Genomic DNA, 20306 nt, shown 5'->3' with positions numbered 1-20306 from the left:
ATCAATAAGTTGCCATAAGGTGTGTTTCAACATGTTCCCTCTTTTAGGATAATTTGGTCTTGTGCAAGATCTGAAATTTATAGGCTAACTAATGGACTCCAGAAAGATTCCATCCCATTTTTTATGTGTACTCTTATTTGTTGTCTGATTAAAAATTACTTAAATCCTTGCTTTATTTAGTCTTAATTATAAAAATAATTGCTGATGTATTTTTAATTACATATCACATTATCTTACAGTAGTTATAAAATGGTAAAATTAAGCATTTCCTTTTCTCTGTTTTTTCAGTGACCTTTAGCTAGCAAGATAACAGCTTAGCCTATTAGCTTAGCATAGCACTAAAAGCTATTCTGATTAGCTAAAACAAGATACCATGGTAATAACACAACTATTAGTAAATGAGACCAAAAGAGAACAAATTCACAGAAAATAAATTACCAGTTGCGCTGTAAACACTGACTCTTCTGAAACCCTTCAAAGGCCAAATACAGGCACATGGCTTTTTATGAACTGAATGACTGATAACTGCTGAGAGAAAACACATGTTCTTTCATGTATGTGACGAAACCAAAGTGATTCCAAGGCAAAATTGAGTTGCATATTTTCTGCAGTCCTGTTTAATCGAGTGCTGAACATCTGTGTAAGGGTTTGTTGAGTGTCCTGAAAGAGCGAAATTAAAAACCATCGCTTTGACTCACTGTTACGAACACCCATCATTTGCATTTCTATTTCACATCTCGTGCAAAATACAGTGTGTCTAAAAGTCTGCAACCACATGGAAATTCTGTGATTGGTTATCTAATTTAAACCTGGAAATAACCAGAATTTTTAATAACCAGAATGAAGTAAAGAGATATTAAAAATTCTGAATTCTTCCATTGAAACACATAAGATTCTCAATTTTTTCCCCCATTCCCGTTCATTTTAACTCACATTGTTGTGCTTAGTTGTTAACAGAAGAAAAAAAATTAAATAAGAAAATCCACAATAGAAACATTTTTACTAGTGGTCTCAGACTTTCTTATACGTTCAAGATAAGTCATGGCAGGAATTTTCCAGGAATTACTTTAGTGAATTCATGCTAGTGTTTTTTGTAAAGAAGTCTCTATAAAGCAATGTGCTTAAATCCACTGCCTTTTCCCCGATCAGTCTGGTTAAATCTCTAAGGCCAGTTCTTTCTCTCTGTATGTCCTCTTTGATATTCCAAACTTGGCTCTCTGTGCAGAAATGAAAGCCAGAACACCACACACTTGACTCAGCTGTGGTCAACCTCATACAGTTCCAGGAGTTTTGAATTTTAAATGAAAATGTATGCTTTGGATGTACACTCCTCTAACAAAAGAGTCCAGTTTTGCTCCAGTAATGAGTCTCTTTCCTCTCTAGGCACTTGAAAAGTATTTGCATCCCTTATTTTTTCCAGGGCATGCGTAGTAATTAGTGGCATCCACAGGCTCTGACGACCATGTTGCGGTACTTTTTCAGTATTACATTGGAACTGTCATCAAAGTACAAAACGGAGATTCCATGTAACTGAGTAGGAGCACAGCAGGGCTTTGGGACTGTTTCTGGGTTTATGAAATGGACCTAGGATAAGCAGAGAAACACATGATTTGACATGATTTCATTGTAACATAATTATAACTGCAGAACATGAGTATATAAAATATTGAATAGTCGAATTAAACTAATGACCATCAAACTCCTCAGAGAACTCTGCAAAGTATACGCAATTATACACAGTTTGATGTTATTGACATGTCGCCATATTCGATTTGGGCTTTGATCAATCAATAGATTTTATTTAAGAGGGAATAACCAATTAATTTGGTTCTGTTTTGGATCTCATTGACGTCCAAAACATTTAAATATCATTATATAAGAAACACAATCATGTGAGTTTGATATTACACGGGGGTTTGTTAAAGATTACCAAATTTTCATTTCGGGGTAAACTATTCCTTTAACACAGAAAATGACTGTGGGACTCACCAGTGTCTGTACAATAGCATGGTTTGTGGCATTCATATAAGAGTTCAAGGGGAACACACATTCCCCCTCACAGTAGTATGCAGCGTAACCCTCTGGAGCAATGATCCAGTCCTGGAAACACAAGAAAGATGAGAAAGTTTAGAGGAGATAAAGGCCCGCAATGAAAGAGGAGTCTAAAACAGGAAGCTGATCACAGTACCTGCCATCCCAGATCTCTAAAGCTGACATAGAGTTCATGCTTCTTGCAGCCCTGTTTGGGGTCTACACTGGAACCCTCTGCATAGAACAGGAGGAAGAATAAATATGTAGCACTTTTGTTAATAACACATTAATAAACTGTATGCTTATTAAGTATGAAGCTATATATTTCTGGTAGAAATTAAAAAGCCTGAAAATTAAATTACAACAATGAACTAACACAAAGTTAGTAATAAAGTGTCACCTGCGGCCTCAGCTGTCTTCAAAGCCACCTGGCTGGGCGCAACACCAGGTTTGGGGTTTTTAGAGCGGTGGGGACCCCTCTGTTTGTTTCCTGATGCTGAGCGAACACTGCGGAGATGGATTCCTGACGCTTTCAAAAACGCCACCATAAATGGCTGCTTATTCCGAGGTCCAGTGCTGCCCACCAGACCTGCTCTCCTTGGGTTCATTCTTTCACCTGCAGAGGGCGACAGTGACAGTTCTGTCCATGAGTTCGAATACATACAATTCTGAAATTCTAAACATCACGTCATTCCAATAATTTGAATAATTTGTCAACTGTTTGGGTGTCCAGAAAATCACTGGCGCGCCCTGATGTTTCTGATGTGAATATCTACTTTTGTGTTTCAAAGAATAAAGAAATGTTTGGAACGACATGAGGGTGAGTAAATGATGACAGACGTTTCTATCCCCATCCCAAATGGCCATTTGATTGTTTAGGATGGTAGTTTGGCAGGTTGTGTTATAAAGTTATCTTGAAGATGCTCACCGTATGCGGTTTCCAGAGAGAGCTGCAGTCCCAAATTCTGACCTGGGTTTATAACCCAGTGGTTAGTGGTGACCGTGAGGTCAAATACCAGCCATCCCTCTTCTGCCGCCCATACCACTTGTGAGTCTAGCAGGTACAGCTCCCTACAAAGAGGTCAAATATGGGTCAATAGCTCTTTATTACAAACGCAAAAAGTGGATATGATCACTGAAACAATAAAAAACACCTAGGTTTTACATTAGTGCTCTTTACCCATGCTAAACCCAAAAACGCAATGCTAGAATGTTCTGGGATTACTGGTCTAAGTCTACGTTTCACATTGATAGTAATGGTAGGATCAATTTTATACAATTTAATGGATAAAAAAGGTCAACTGTCTGTTGTCAATCATGTATAAAGCACAGCTCACGTAGAAATAACTTTCAAACTGTTGGTCAACGCGGCGAATCCGAAAGTCTTATCTCAAACCTGCTGCGAAATTTGCATGGTGAAAACTTTCGATCTAATGTGAAATTCCTGATTGTGTAGATTCCTACGGAGCCCCGCACATGGCATGCATGAAAAAAATAGTAGGCTAAATCGTGTGCACGCTTTACTATTTAGTTCCGTCGATTTATAAATTGTGCACAGGATTTACTAATTCGTTCCCTCGATTTGCTAAATCGTGCACACGATTTATAAATCGAGAGAACTAATTAGTAAATTGTGTACACGATTTAGCAAATCGAGGGAATGAAATCGTAATCGTGTCCACGTTTTAGTACATCAAGGGAACTAATTAGTAAATTGTGCGCACGATTTATTTATTTTTTCTTGCATGTCATGTGCAGGGCACCGTAGATTCCCATTGAAATTATTAGATTTTGCAAAAAAATAAAAAATTGTCAGACAATGTAAATATGACCGCACATTAAAATGTCCACCACAGTAAATAACCCTCAGAGAGACTTTCACTTCAGTTGTTTAAAAACACCCTGTTCACATAATGTAGTCAAATTTGAGATACTATTAGCATCATTGAGGTTTTCTCTGCAGACAAGTTTACAAACTGCAGAAATGAGATGCGAAAATGCCATGACATGCCAGGACTTGTTGTCCTTCTCAGATACAGATACCACAAAATAAGCTCTACTCCATGAGATAAGAACTTGAGGTCTGGCTGATACGAGCCATGAAATCAAAAACAACTGACGCAGCGCAGGCAACAACAAGTTCCCAAGATAGCGTCAAAGTTCGTTCTTATTAAATGTGATGTTTCAGAGATCAGATTGTCCTCCGGTGATGAAAACAGGGCTTCTGGATGGCTCTCCAGAACAATGACTTGACTTACAGGTAGGATTTCAGACCTTGAGGCCAACAAGAGACTAGGTCTTTATGTTCCTCCTGTCTAGTCACCTTGCTGTCTGTGCACTTCAACGGGGCAAACCGTCTCTGCATGACAATAGGAGAGGTGCAGGAAGGATGATTCACAATGGGTGGTCTTCACAGGGAATGTGTGCGTCGGGGGTGGATAATGCTTTAGTGTGCTTGTAATTTAGAACAGGCAATGGAAACCTCAAGAGAGACAGTCTGTCTGAGCATGTCTCACCTGGAGGACTTTTTCAGGTTATCCGCTTTACGGACACAATCAGAAACTTTCCAAGGAGGTGTGATCATGGATGAGGGAATGAAGGGTAAATAATTTCGGGTCGAGGAATGGGGGGTTTCTCCAGATGTCCGGGGCGGAGAACCTCCCTTCCACTGAGGACTCTGCATCTCAATTATTGACAGTAATGGTTCTGTAATGGTGGCTGCTCTCACTGCTTGTTAGCGGCCACACCGTAAATCAGATTGAGGAATTCTGTGGGAGCCCTGGCACTAGACATGTACCGTTGGGCAGACAAATCAGTGTGTGGTGTGTGTGTGTGTGTGTGTGTGTGTAAGTCCATCACTCCTACATTTAGGCTAAAAAGTGTGGGTGGTGGCATATGTTTCATTTCAGACATGAAATGTTTTGTTTTTTTTATTATTATGCCTGCAGGCCTTTGCAAACTACTCTTTTAAAAACCCAACCAACGAGAACATACCAAAGTCATGAATTAGCTTTTACATATCTGAAAAATTATATCCTTGACTTACACAATAAATAACCAAACCATTAAATGCCAAGGGCAAACAGATGCACATCCAAAGTCAATGTGAAAAACTTACTTTACTTGCATAATCGGACCTATTTTAGAGTAGAACAGGGAATTGATTGGATCATGAAAGTGGGTGTTAGGTACCACAATGGACAAGGAGGTTGGAAAAGAGTGGTTGAGATGGGATTTGCAAAGTCAGCCGAAAAAGAATATGGCTTCCAAGATGAAACAATTAATTACATTTTGGAATATCATGAACGATTGAATCATGCACAGTTGAACAAGTAATGTTCTGTATGATGTCAAGGACTTGAACGGCCAAATACAATTATGTTTCTATGTATTTTATAATGACATACCTTTTGGGCTGCTGTTGGAGCACCTGGAACACACTGACACGGAAAGTCTCATTTTCATAGCGCTCATGTACAAAGTCCTTGTAGATGCGGAGCTCCGCAGCTGTCACGGTTTCCCCCGCCGGTATGCGGGACAGGTCAAAACGAAACTCTCTGTGGTGCTGATGATAGAGACGGAGGTCTTCATCTAGATCCACTACAGAAAAGGGAAGGTAAATTTAATGGTCAGTATATACTATATTATATTAATGTAACTGTCCTTAAAGAAAAAGTCATTTCTATTATACTTTCATCATTCAAATATTATAAATAATTTATTCATCCAGCTATACTTCATTATATTGATAAAGTTTTTTAAAATGTTTTATATTATTTGTGGCATTTTGGCCACAAATGTCTTCTTCGAGGTGTCTCCTTCACAGCCGTGGGTTTGCAGCCCATTATTAATAAGATCCTTTTTTTTAATGTTTTATATCATAAACCAGCCAGTTGAATAAAAGCCTTTTAATTTTTTGAAGTGTGACATTTTTAGATTGTATTTTTCCCTATTAAAGAGAACCTTCAGATATATGTAACAGAACATCTGAGCATATTGAATTGAATTATTTAAATGTGACCCTGGACCACAAAACCAGTCATATGGGTCAATTTTTCGAAATGGAAATTTAAACATCACCTGAAAGCTGAATAAATAAGCTTTCCATTGATGTATGGTTTGTTAGGATAGGACAACAATTGGCCGAGATACAACTATTTGAACATCTAGAATCTGAGGGTGCAAAAAAAAAATCGAAAATATTGAGAAATATTGTTTCTTTAAAGTTGTCCAAATGAAGTTCTTAGCAATGCATGTTACTAATCAAAAATTAAAATGTAATATATTTACAGTAGGAAATTTACAAAATATCTTCATGGAACATGATCTTTACTAATATCCTAATGATTTTTGGCATAAAAGAAAAATCTATAATTTTGACCCATACAATGTATTTTTGGCTATTGCTACAAATATACCCCAGAGACCTAAGACTGGTTTTGTGGTCCAGGGTCACAAATATATTTTTATTATGTAATTGAGGTCTATTTTGAGTGACTGATGAATTTACATATTGCCTTAAAAATGTTAAAAAGCTCATGAGCTCATATTAATTGGAATTTTACATGGACAATTTCTATGAATCTGTGCTTGCAAACTTGTGTGTAATATGTAGCCTTAGGATGTAACATTTCCTGCCTCGGCTAACTGTGCGTGAGACACATATGTGTGAGCTGGTTAAAAAAATCATCTAAATTTGGTTTGGTCCGAATGCAAACTACGAGCTTTTCTTTTGTCTCGTTTGACTTCACAGTACCGCTGCCAACCAATGAGCACACACACTGACACCACAGCATAAGTCACTGCACCAGACTTCATTCTGTCAGAAACGCTGTGGAGTCACACTGAGCGCTTACACTTGATTGCCTCACCCACATCACTGTGTCCAAAAAAGAAATGTTTGCTTCCATAAGCTGGTGACTGATCTGGGCGCTGAGTACCCTGGGGACCGAAGCTGGGGGAGAAACCACAGGCCCTGCACCCACCCACCATAGACTTCAATCACACACATGTGCCAACCACAAGAAAAGCTAAAGGCCTGGCCCGGAAACCAACGGTGCCCCGAATATACATATACGTAATGGATACACATGCACATTCAGGCTGTATATTGGTGGCTCCTCGCAGCGCTAACCTGAGAGACCTGTTAACTGTGGTAAAATAATCTAATTCCGGATGAGGAAGAGGTCTTGAGTAGCATCTGGCTTGTCCCAAGTATACCAGACATGGTTGACCACATCTGGGAGAAGGTTGTCACCATCCTGTTGAAAAGACCAGCATATGTTGGGTTGTGGATGCTGGGATCACCACCAGCCTTCTCAAGCAGCTTCACCAAAGGGGCCAGCTTGAACAGCACCACTCCAGCATAACCAGCAGGAAAGTTCAAAGTGTTCAAAGCTAGTCTTTTTAGTAGGGTAGGCCTCATGTCCTCTTTTTTGGCATCTTAATCTGCGTCAATCCACGTCCATGAACACCAAGAGCGACTAAAATAACGTATCTCAATGAGTGCAGAGGAAAGAATTATAATGAAGTCTCGGTCAACACTGACTTAACCCCAGTGTTGTATCAACCCAGCCCAAACCCAGCTGAGCCTGCCGATCCTCAGAATTTCCAGCCTGATGGTGGCATAAACATTTCCTGGAGGTTTCGTGCAGCTTTTACAACCAATCTGTCATCCTTGAGTTCCACCCTTCCACCCATTCCAAGCTTTTCAAGTGACCTCCTGCAGGTATGCAGGGAATCTGTTATGACGATTCCTCTTAATTTTATGCACATCCTGTCTGTAAGTTCATGACATCAAGTGCTAAGGAACAGCGATGCACTTGAGTCTTTTCCAACTTCTCACTGTCTTGCGAGAGCATGATTATTGGGGGAAGCACTCAGAGAGGAAAAACTCTGAGGCATGCACATACTCAAAATAGCGAGTCATTTGTTTGACCGCAATTAAACAGTGGAAAGGAAAACATGGGTATTTTATGAAGGCAATAATTGCTTGTAAGGTTTGGTGTGTTTATGTGAAAGGCCATAAGATGCAAAGATCAGATATGCATGTCGCACCATGTGCTGTGTTTTAACACTTAGCTCTTGATCAGGGGACTGGAATGAGGGCCAATACACTTGGCAGAAAACAAAGTTTTAATTGTTATAATCTCTGTTGAGTAAAAACAGTCATTACACTCACAGATGCAAGCGTAAGCCTTTTCCGCTGTGGGATATGGGCTATCTATCAATTAAAGATTTTAATCGAATTAATTACGGCAATTAATCTGTCGGTCGCATTTTATTGCGTACATCAACATTTGGCTAAAAAAGCTCATAAATGATCATTCAAAGATCATGAAAAAAAAGTGCGTTTACAAGAATAGACTTTAGAAGACAATAACAGGATGTTCTATTGTTTAAATTCCAGGCTGAATGCTGATCATCAGACAATGAAAAGTGTGTTTTCTGAGCAGAGCTGAAAAACTAATTGGAGGTCTAATCGGCTTTTGGTGCCGATGCTAGAAATCTGATAGAAGATCTGCTTACTTTCTTTAAAATCGGCTTATGAACATAAACAGATGGATTTGTACACTGCTTATTGTGCATGCTTCTACACTGACTTAAGAGTTCGCTGGAATTTGGATTAACAATTCACATAAGCAATCACTGTTTGTTTATGTTTAGTTATGGTAATCTTGGTTGACTTTTATCTTATATAGGCCTTATGCTCCATGTCAAAAACTTCATTCAGCTGTTTTAGTTTCAAATCTACAAGGCCAGGTCTTGTAAATGATTCCGATAAGAAAGATTTTGGTGGATTTTTACAGTTTTCTTAGTAGGAGCATCAGTGACAAACTCAGATAAACATGGAAAACTGGAGTCATTTTTTACCACAAGTTGCGCTATAAGGTCACAGCCAGGTTGCTGGAAACCACAACCTCTCTGCAAATTAAAACTAGAAAAGTAGCACACATTGATGACAAAGCATTGTTTAAGAGTTGAAAAGTAAAGACAGAACTTGAAAGTAAAAACCTGAAGGTCATACAGGCCTTTTTTCACCATAATATGAAAAGGAAAAGGTTTGTCAAAAACCGATTTGGATTGTTGGCCTAAGAAAGCCTTGCCTGGAAGTTTAAAACAGTTTGAAGGTTATTTAAACATTGTGTAGTTTGATACATGAACAGTTTGAAATTTGAAGGTTATATAAACCTTTAGTATAGTTTGAAGAGAGATTTGAGGTTTGAAGAGATGCATGTCTTTATAGGAGTTTGCTAAGGCAGTTGCTTGACAGGGTGTTCCGACTAGTTACTTACAGATAGATAGATGATAGATACTTTTGATGAAATTCCCAAGAGGTCACCCAAAACGTGCATTATTTTCCACTTCTAAACGCAGCATACGCTGCAGCTGTCATTTGTGCTGGAAGGTATTGCAGCTGTATGGTGAATTACAGCGCATTGGAATACTGAAGACAATATAAAGACAAGAACTGGGTTTGAGAAATGCTCAAGGAAGTCACTGACCAGATCGTGCACTTCTGAACTTAATAAATACTCACACTTGCAAAAACATTTGCATCATTAGTTTCACACAGCTGCATTTACATTCACATCTAAGCCTAAAATCAATGCCCCGTCATTCAAGTATTCAGCATCTCTTTTGACCACACTTAACACACATTAGAAGGTCTAGTCTTGAAAGCAAGAGTGTTTGGATGATGTATGTGACCCTCCATGTCTACTGCCCTCAGCGCTCTTCAAAAATGCCTCCCTAAATCCTAGTCATGCGAAACAAAGCCCCATTAAACCCCATGTCTTAGAGCTTTGAGGGGATTCTGTGGAAACTGGATATGTGCTTGCTGCTGTTATATTTAACCGTGTTGAACAAGTCGATTTAGAAAAGTAAATGCTAATAACGATAGTGATTATAATAATAATAAATCATATTTTCTCAATCTCTCGGAAATGGCAAAAAAAAATACTGCAAAACACATTATTTGTGTATGAAATGACTGATGGACAGCTGCGAAATAAAAATGAATACATTTACTGTATATAAAAATCAATGTAATAAATTTAAATAAAAATAAATACATTTAGCTGCTACTAAATTTGGGGATACATTTTCTGAACACATTGCGCTAAAATATTAGCTATGAACTATGATTAATAACATACATGATCTCATTCATACCTAAATATAATTTAGAATATAAAAATGTAAAACTAATTAACAACAAAATAATCCCAAATGACTGCAAGTACCATTTTATCATAAAACACTCATAGTATTTTTTTTAACAACTATAAGAATCAAGAGGGAAAAGAACAAGAAGGTTTGGCATTGCCAAAAAGTCATAGTTCTCAAGAATACAGCCAAACTGATTTATGATAAGAAGAGGGAGAAAGATGGAATCCACCTAGGAACAGATAAGATCCTCTTTGATAAACTGATTAAAGTAGAAACTGATCTAACATTTGAATCTAGGAATCATGTTTGGTACCAAATCAAGTAATCCCATTAGCAATCCATCCACACATTTAGGCTACTTCAGGTTTTTTATTTATTTATTTTATTGTTTTTATAGATTGTATATCATAAAGCGCTCACCCAGATTGACAAAGCTCATCACCATGTCGGCATCACTGAGAAAGCGACTGTCCTGTTGGGTCACCATCGGGGGTCCCGGGGTGGTGTACGCCGGTTTATAAGAGTCCTCCAGGATGGCGTTATTATACAGATCAAGCATGAACATGGGAGCCGCGGTGTGCCTCTCCTGCAGGAGCGGACGGGGCCGGTGCGGCAGCCCGAGGATGGAGAGGATCTCCCGCTGCATCTCCCTGCGCTCCTGGCTCTTCAGCCGCCGCTGGAGGAAGCTGGACTGAATGTCATTATCCAGACTGAAGTTTGCTTGCATTGCGTCGGCGAGCGCGCTGCAACCACACGCCACTATCAAAGCTGAGATCAGCTGCACTGCAATCATATTTAATAACTTATTCTTCAAAATAAAGTCCTGATAATAAAGAATAAGTCCTGAGCTGACAGTAAGTCTTGCTACTTCGTTTGATTATATCACGAAGTTGAGTTGGTTTTAAATACACTGACTGTGTTTAATAATCCAATCCAGAGATAAATGCAGCATGATGTGTAAAGTTGCATTGATGGTCTCACGCTTTAAATAGCCCGCTGCAGCTCGTGGGTGGGGCGGGCGCACATGGGCTGTCTTTTAGTAGCCTACACAACAACATAAAACGACTAGTTTGCTGGGAATTATGTTCTAATTAGTACAGGCACATTTGCACATCACGAAAATTAACCATGTTTTATTATAGTAAAAGTGTAGTAACCATGTCTTTTTTTCTTCATCAGATTGATTAACCACAGTTTTACTACAAATACCAAAATAAAACCAAAAAGCCATGGCTACTATAGTTAAACCATGGTAACCACAAATTAACCATGGTCTTGCTACACTAACCATAGTTTAACCATGGTATTTGTAGTAAAACTGTGGTTATACAAATGGTAATCAGTGCACCAAAAACCATGGTTACTACACTTTTACTATAATAAAACCATGGTTAATTTTCGCAAGGGATGTTATTATTATTAGGGATCAGTTTTACCTCTTTGATAGCTCAATGATGCAAACTGTAAGTAAATGGGCTAAATAAATAGCTTTTTTTTTTTTTTTTTAAGTGAGAAGACTTTGCCTCTGGTCATGTGACTATTTACACCATCTAAAAAGTTTGCATTTTCCTTTAGCCTACAGTTAACAACTGTGTAAAGTACACCGGGCTGCCTTTTAGTAAACAGCGACATTAACTGTTGAGAATACTATGATAGTATTAGTAAAGACACACTGATATTTGGCATCAGTTCTGTCAGAACCACTATCGTCAAAGATGATTGACAATTAGCATACAGTTTGGATTGGCGGTATGGTTCTGTTCTGGGCAAGAACTCCCTGCAGCCTAGCATGGATGAGAGCAGGGAGAGCAGCGATAACCCCCCAGGGTAAACAGAACAGAACTAACATAAATGTATTGCAGATATTGTTAAAGTTCAATCATTTTATGTACACATTTTAGAATTAGTCTGATTCAAGAATAATCAGAAGGCTGAATCCCGACTGACAGAGGAGGAGTTGGGGATGGAGGAGGGTAATTAGCTATTGAGCAATGCGAAAACTGCTGATAATACTGAGGGAACTTATATATGAATGGTAAACCTTGCAAAAAGTTATTACAATTATTATTATTACTACAATAAAATTTAGATATTGTTCAGTCACCAGAGTTATTTAAAAAAGAAAATGTGTTTAAAATGTTTGTTTTAATTAACTGTTTTACAGTAGCAACAATAGCTGTGGTACTTTGGGATAAACTCTCGCTACCGTGATACATTTCTGTTGACAGTTCAGCGCTATCCCTTACTCAGTTCCATAACAGAATCCTGCTTTATTTTCTCGAGGTTAATCATAGCCTTCTCCATCTGAGCACACAATTACCTCCTGACCTGATCAATGCAAACCCCAGCACATCCTTGACCTGTAGCCCACCACGGGTTAAACGTGTTTCACTCTCCGTCTGCCTTAATCTCTGTCCGATTAGGGAACAAACATCAGGCAAGTCATGACAGGACTCTGAAAGACAATGCAATGACAGCTCCAGCATGGACGATCTGGCATGTTGCTGACCACCTGCTGTGGTTAGGGCCTCTTTTCCCTGTGCTGGAGCCTGGAGACACCAGTCTGGCAACCAGCACCACCCTCCTGCTGTGCTTGCAGTCTGCGTGCAGCGGCCAGCCTGAGCCAAAAGGTCAAACGAGTCCCACACCCAGGTTAGCTCATACGTACTGCCCATGCTGAAAGGCACCAGTGATCTCACCAACTCTACTAGTCTTTCCCTGACACTTTTCCTCTGCAGACCTGGGCTGTGCTAGGGAGGCGGTTGATAGTTTGGGTGGGGGGACAACCTAGAAAGCTGTCCTGGGCCCTGTGATGAGGGTTAGGCTACACAGAAGAGAACAGGCCAGCCCATAAAAATAGCTGTTTCACTGTAAAGAACATATCTTTCTCTCTTCGAAGCTGTCTCTCCTCTTTCTGAGATATTAATGTGCACTTAAATTAGCAAGATCTGCTGTGTGTGTTTAAATGTACAGTCAGGAAATAAATACATCTGGATTCATCATGAGAATAACAATACATTGACTTTAATCAACATTATTTGATCATGTAAAGCCAACGTATGAAATAATAGTCAGAAAAGGTCATTTTTTGAAATGGAAAAGTTTAGATGAAACAAAAAAATCTAAAACAGTATCATAATTGATTCATCAGTCTTTTATGACTGATATAGGAGAATATGGAGCTCATACTCAAGGAGGAAAAACACCTCAGATTTATCCAGAGGCCCAAACTGAGGAAAAATGTGCAATTTGGTGCAGTCGCTGATATTTATGTGGCCAAAACGTAAGATGAAATTCTAATTGTAATGTATATCAATTAGCTCTGGAGCCTATAACCGTAATAGCAGACTTCTTACATAAAATGCATATGAAATGCATATTAGTTGTCACTCTATATCTCCTAATAATATTTCTTAGTAATGCTTGATATTTAAATGCTTAGTTTATGATAAAGCTTTGTAGTTTTTATTGTGGAGGCAAAATGTATGTATGCAATGCAATACAATGAATTGAGAGATGATTGAGAGATAAATATTTCTCAAAAGTATCATATTTGTTATCATATGTGTGTGTGTGTGTGTGTGCGTGTCATATTTGATACTTATATTTTAACATGATTTCTCTAAAAAGATTTATGGATAATCAAGTAAATGTTCATCTTCAAATGTTACAATATAAAAGTTCTTCTTACATTTACTTTATAAAAATTAGTAAAGATTTTACAGCAAAATGACATGTGAACCACGACCTGAAGGAGAATGTGTTTAGCATATTATACTACTAAGTATATAAACTATCAATCAGACGACAGAAAGTATAGTATTGTGTACAACAAGAGGCCTTAATTAGAGGCCTTAGAAATTGGTAGGCTATCTAATATAATATAAACCAGGTTATTGCCTTTTTATAATATGGTTTCAGTACTTAAAAATTAAAATAAGCATTGTGTTCCTCCCATGGAATTTAAGAGCTTGAGTCCTCACACTAGTTTAAACACGCCAGAAATCAGGCAACATTAAGGGGATAGTTCACCCAAAAATGATAATTCTGTCATCATTTACTCACCCTCATGTCGTTCCAACCCTGTATGAGTTGCTTTCTTATGTTGAACACAAAAGAAGATATTTTGAAGATTGCTGGTAATCAAACAGTTGGTGGTTGCCATTGACTTCCATAGTATGTTTTTTTCCTACTATGGAAGTCAATGGCAACCACCAACTGTTGAACAAGCTACTCAAACAAAGCATTTGTCAGGTGGAATCTCTCAAACTAAATCGCGCAACAAACAAAGCAAGCAGCCATTTAAAGCAGCTATATAGCCATCCAAACTGTTGTACTATTCAATATTTGCATTAATCACGTCTGCTAATTCAGAAATCACTTTAGATAATCGTATCTGTTTTAGTATCAAATATAATCGAAATTAGATTTTTAAAAATCACCTCAATACATTTCAAAAGTACAAATATTAAAATAGCCTAAATAAACAAAGAACTGCATTAATCATTTCTATTTTAGAGTCTGCGTGATTAAAATGGTTTAGCAAGACTAAAAGCGGCACTTCACACGTTTTGAAGGGATGTTTTGCACCAGAGACACTTTTGGGGGAAGGGCTCTCTTTAATATCAGCTGTTGATGGGAGATAATCCCTCAGATGATAATTCACGACTTGAGTTTCTTTGTGCTAAAACAAAGAGCTGGGAGGCGCCCTCATGTGCTGACAGCTCATTCAGTCGTGCTCTGTATGTACTCCACTTACAAAACACAAGATGTGCTAACGTAATCACACAAATAGGCGCTAATTGTCCTACGGTGCGTGCAAGTTTGTGCGTCTCAAAGTGTGACCATGATCTGCCCCCACAGATACCTGTCCATGGATAATATGACGAAATTATTATTATCATCATCACCATCATTATTAATATTATTATTATTATTATGTGTATGGTGCGAAAAGTGTTTGGTAATGTTTTGCATTGATTCTACAATGTAAAGAAATATGTATTGCACATTTATTCATTAATAATTATGTTAACCCTTACCAAAAAGTAGTATACTTCAAGTTTATTTGAGCAAGTTATACTTAAATGTCATTTTAAGTATATTTCTGAGAAGTACATAAAGCCCATTTCTGAGAAGTACATAAAAAGTAGACTAAAAGTATACTTTCCTATTTTTAGTTTAAAAGAAGTATACTAATAGCACACTTGAATAAACTTCTTTTTCGTAAGGGAACGCGACTATGCACAACGTTTCTGTGTTTTGAGACACTGAATAAAAACATCATTGTTCTGAAAAGTACAAATCTTAACTGAATAAAGTTCACATGGAACTCTGGAAACAACAATTCATTAAATGTAGATAGGGAGGCTGTATTTAAAGAAGGTAACTTCAAAGTTAGCCTTTACTGCCACCTTTCGGACAAATTATGGAAAAACACAGAGAAATTGAAAAGCAACCAGCAAAAGTAAAAAAGTCAATGTTGCAAATGAAAGATATTGTTTATAGATTTTTTTGTATAGATATCGTAACACTGTAAATTGTTTAACCATCTAAATACCAAACAAGGATTTTACAAAACTTATTCTTCAAAAAAATCTTAGCGATGCAACACTTTCTTCAGGCATATTCTGTACATGAACTAAATGACAACAGTGACATTTAAAGGAGGACCAAACGTGGCTTGCGTGTAACACAGATGGTTTAAATGGTATATATGTAAGAAATGTACCTCTTATCCATTTAGTCTTTTAATGCTAGAACCATCGATTTATAATACATATTATTTTAGATCAGAGGTTGGAACTTGGAACCCAACCTGACGTCATCGAAACAAACGCTCACTGCGCATGCGCATGAACTATAAAAGCGCGGGTTCGCACGTTCTTTCTTCCCAGTTCCGTCTTTCTTGAGAAGGGTGAGTAATATTCACTTTGTGATTTCGTTTTTTTTTTTTTTTAAATAGTTTTTTATCTACTGGAGAAGTTTTTAAAATCACGTTCTGTAGGTGTTTTACCAAACTACCCACAGTGCTAAAGTTGTACAAATTAAAACTAAGGATTTTGGTGTAGTTCCGCGCTGAGCACGTGGCTCATTTTCGATGCACCCGGGAAGGTTCTAGACAATGAAAACTTGACTGGTTCTGGTTTAGTATTATATTATACTGTTTAGTGCATATGATTGTTAGTAAGATGGATAAACACAAGTTACTAATGTTATTCAATTGTTTTAACGTTGCATATTGGTGATCATTTAAGCGACTTTGCAGTAGGTTATTTCCAGTGGCCAAACTATCTGAGCAGCTGTATTATGAATTTCACTCTATATGTATTTGTTTTACAGTATGTGGGCTGTTGGACCATGGAGTTTTCCTATAGTGCTTACTCAGCTTTTGGTGAGTTTAGATTTCCTCTAGACTTCGCTTTAACACTTTTGGTAGCAATGATGACTGATCTTTTTTCCCCAGCAGATCGACACTGTTGACTTTGTATAACCAAAAATAAGCCATATGATCTGAGCAACCATATAGTTGCGCCAAAATCTGACGTTCATGTTTTGGAATGGCATTGACGTTTACTCCCATCCCCACAGATCATACTGGAGCCAAATGGATAACCTTAAATTCATCAGACTTTGTTTCAGAAGTCTTTAACACTCTAAAACGGGTAAGGCTGAGCATGTTCTTGGCTCATCTGGTTGCCATTTACCCGGTGCACGTGATGACTTATCTTTTTTCCCCAGCAGATCGATCGTGTTGACATTTGCTCTAAACTTTAAGCCAATTCGTCTGAAGTGCCATCAGAATAGCTTGGCATACAGCGTAGTGGTGCTTTTCTTGTTCTTAAGTCCTTTTTTTTTGTCTTTTCAAAAAGGAAGAATTCTGTAATTCAAGAGGACCACACAGTGACCCTTGATGAATGGCCACACGTGAAGGTATTTTTTCTCCAAGAGAGTGTATTTTATTTTTCCGTTCTCCAACTTAAACGTCAAGTTAAATCTAATGGTTTCTTCCTTTTTCTAGGAGTTTGAGCGATCTGTGCTCCTGAAGGCCCTTCAGTGCCAAACCCACGTGGAGCAGTGGATGAAGTACACAATGGGTTTTCTCCAAGCAGTCTAGCGTTTACCAGCCATAGGGGAGGAAATGCCTTTTGAGAGCATTAAAGTTGCTTTTATTTTGACCTACTAGTGTTCCAACCTGCTATTTTTGAAGAAGCATTCAAGTTTGTTAAATTGTAACTTCTCAGAATGCAGTCACTAATTATTGCTTGTAACTTGTTTGTTCGATGCAAGTGTAAATAGTCTGGCAGATACCTTTTACATGTTCAATAAAACTAAGCCATGAACCGAACTTCGCGTTTATGAAAATTGTTTTCTGCATTTCTCAACGGTGACCTTATAGAGGTCAAATGTATAATGCAAATCAAGCTGGCTTTTCAGTGGAGTGAAATTTGTCTAGAGGACATTCGAACTGAAATCAATTCAAATTGAGCAATTTTGCTCAAATTGAGCAACAACAAAAAAAAAAGTTATTAAATCATATGGTTTAATAAAACATTAAACCGTATGATTACTGGAGGTTGAGTGTCTAAAATGCAGGAATTTAAAAAGGTCAGATCTTCTGATTTTATTTTTTAGTCACCAATGGCGTTGTTAATGGTGCTTTTATGCATTTAACACACCAGAATTAAATTCTCTACTGCACACGGTTTTAAAGCAGTCTTTCATCTTAACAAGCAGTAGCTTTTTACATGTTTCTTTTGTCTTGTGAATCGTCACAAAGCTGGGTTCTCGAAGGTTTTACATTTAGTGAATTATACATCCACTAAAACCGAAATAACTGCCAGTATTTGTATAGGGCACTAAGAAAAGACCATTCAAACTCTTCTCAGAGTGCACCGCTCTGCTTTATATTCAAACAAAAGTGTAGTTCCCATGTGTTCTGTCCCCATTTGATTCACAGATAGTAAAAGCAATATCAATCATTCACACTTTTGTACAAAATATACAGACGTCATATAAGACGTTGGATAATATAAGACTTCAAGACATCCCACACTACAAAAACCCATTACAATACATCCACCCAATGCTGCAATAACTCTCTTTTGTGTCTGTAGTGATCCTCAATGTAACGGCAATCTATGATCCAAATAACCTGAAAACAAACAAACGCAAAACACACAAGAACACTTTAAAATATGCCACTCTCCACAAAAACATTTGTTTTCAATAGAGCATAAACATGATTATTCTGAGAGCATGACAGTTGAAAACAACAGTTTATAAAGTCAATACTCACAAGATCATGCAAAACATGATGAAAATGTTCCAAAGAGCAATGAATATGCGAAAGTACCGCAGACTCAGCAAAAACTCTCTGATGTTGTCACCTAAAGAATGCATAAGGAGTAAGATATGACCCCAGCGCTATTAAGGGGGGAAATGCAAAAACGCAGCATTTTTTATCTAATATTTCATAAAAATGCATTCCAGCTCTATGCCATGATAGATTTAGGGCCTCTGTGGTGACCTGTCAGCCGTCTGCTCACTGTACAATTAATATTAAACTGTCTCAATAATATTAAATTAACTATTATTTCATAATTAGGGATGGGCGTATCGATCCGAAGTATCGATATATCGATACCCACCGGTTACAATTGTGACTGACCATAAAATACAATTTTTCACACACTTTGCCAAAAAAAAATAAAAAATTATTATTTCAAAGGGTTACTAATGACACATCATTTGGACATTTTCATGTCTGGGAAAAATGTGGGATTAAACGGGTTAAAATGCGTTTTAAACAAAGTTATGTGGTTTTCATTACCCATTTTACTCTTAGTAATTTAATAATTTCTTAAATTTCATAATTTAAAAGTTTAGTTCAGAAGTATCGAATCGGTATCGATATCCACGATACTACCTTGAAAATTATCGGTATCGTATCGAAAACAAAATAAGGGGTATGGCCCATCCCTATTCATAATGCAACGTTAATGAATTGCTGTTACCAGTGCTGGACGATCCAGATTCATCGCCAAACCCTCGAGACTGCGTTTCTCGCTTCTTTCTGCACACAGACACCGATTAGCAAGCTATCATCCAAATGAACACTGACAGATAACATTAGTGCTTTCACTCACAGTTTAAAGTTGAGCACAGCGCCGGCGTTCATGAGCAGAGTGCTGAAAACATAAGAACATCAGTGGCATGAAGTGAGGAAAACACACTCCTGTTACACAGTGACAATAATATACCACACATATAAACATCACGAACAACTTTCTATTTAATAATAGCGCGAAATGTATCCTGCTTTAGAAAAATGTGACATTTACCCAAAAATTAAAAGATCTCCGATCATTTTGGCTGATTATATCCGCCTCGGTTCGTCTTCTTCTTGTTCGATCTTTGTATGAATACAGTATGAGTCCTCCGTTCATCACCGCCTCCTGACGGCAGATATAGGACACGACTGTCACTTTGGGCTGGGAATCGAGTCCAAAAAGAATCGATTCCTCGATTCCGAGGCGTTGGGAATCGATTCCATCAAGGGGAATCGACTCCTCATTCAGAGCCTTTTTCAGTTCAACAAAGCTTATCTCTTAAACGGAAGGCTGAACACATTTAAATTCACGAAAATAAACCGAAAGAAAACGAGTCGGTACTGATCATCTGAATTTTAGGATGCAGCCTTCCGTTTGAGAAGCACCATTCACCTCCCTCATGCTCGCTAAAAGTGATTAGAAGTCTGATTAGTTTCCTGATTCGGATAGATAGTTTTAATGAACCAGTTCAAAAGAACGATTCAGAGGTTATTTTACGGTGGAACGACAGAATAGATCATGACGTCATCGAGGGTCTTGATCTTATTACCATCTAAAATACTATTTTTAAAAACATTTCTATCAGCCAATGATAAGTCATTCTTGAGACGTGGGACAAAACAGGTCCAGCAAGGGTAACTGCTATTAGCTTTAAAAAATAAAAATATTTTCAATTTTAAATGTCATGAGGGATTAATAATAGAATGTATTTAACACAATTATCACCTTCAATTTAATTTTCTCATTATTATACCAAATCTGTGTTTCTTA

General features: G+C 37.7%; 2 protein-coding genes and 1 long non-coding RNA gene across 3 annotated transcripts; 1 reads left to right on the top strand and 2 right to left on the bottom strand.

Moving 5' to 3' along the window:
* Nucleotides 1–1434: 1434 nt before the first annotated feature.
* On the bottom strand, nt 1435–10996 carry LOC107657209 (bone morphogenetic protein 7-like). Its single transcript, XM_016445595.1, has 7 exons — nt 10624–10996; nt 5439–5631; nt 2960–3102; nt 2432–2647; nt 2189–2265; nt 1990–2100; nt 1435–1584 (listed from the first exon to the last, which is right to left on the bottom strand). Exons 1-7 carry the CDS (start codon nt 10994–10996, stop codon nt 1435–1437), a joined length of 1263 nt encoding a protein of 420 aa, XP_016301081.1.
* A 5076-nt stretch (nt 10997–16072) lies between these two features.
* LOC107704802 (uncharacterized) lies at nt 16073–17562 on the top strand. The gene is made up of 5 exons (XR_001630180.1): nt 16073–16120; nt 16546–16597; nt 16795–16868; nt 17076–17136; nt 17225–17562. It is a non-coding gene; the product is annotated as an uncharacterized LOC107704802 (long non-coding RNA).
* Nucleotides 17563–18107: 545 nt separating this feature from the next.
* On the bottom strand, nt 18108–19669 carry LOC107703137 (small integral membrane protein 7). The gene is made up of 5 exons (XM_016506036.1): nt 19548–19669; nt 19353–19394; nt 19221–19279; nt 18503–18593; nt 18108–18358 (listed from the first exon to the last, which is right to left on the bottom strand). Exons 1-5 carry the CDS (start codon nt 19571–19573, stop codon nt 18343–18345), a joined length of 234 nt encoding a protein of 77 aa, XP_016361522.1. The 5' UTR covers nt 19574–19669; the 3' UTR covers nt 18108–18342.
* Nucleotides 19670–20306: the final 637 nt, after the last annotated feature.

This window comes from Sinocyclocheilus anshuiensis, unplaced genomic scaffold (genome assembly GCF_001515605.1).
Source record: "Sinocyclocheilus anshuiensis isolate Anshui unplaced genomic scaffold, SAMN03320099.WGS_v1.1 scaffold37, whole genome shotgun sequence".
In the NCBI taxonomy this organism is placed as follows: domain Eukaryota; kingdom Metazoa; phylum Chordata; class Actinopteri; order Cypriniformes; family Cyprinidae; genus Sinocyclocheilus; species Sinocyclocheilus anshuiensis.
This window is presented reverse-complemented; position numbering and strand designations above follow the sequence as displayed.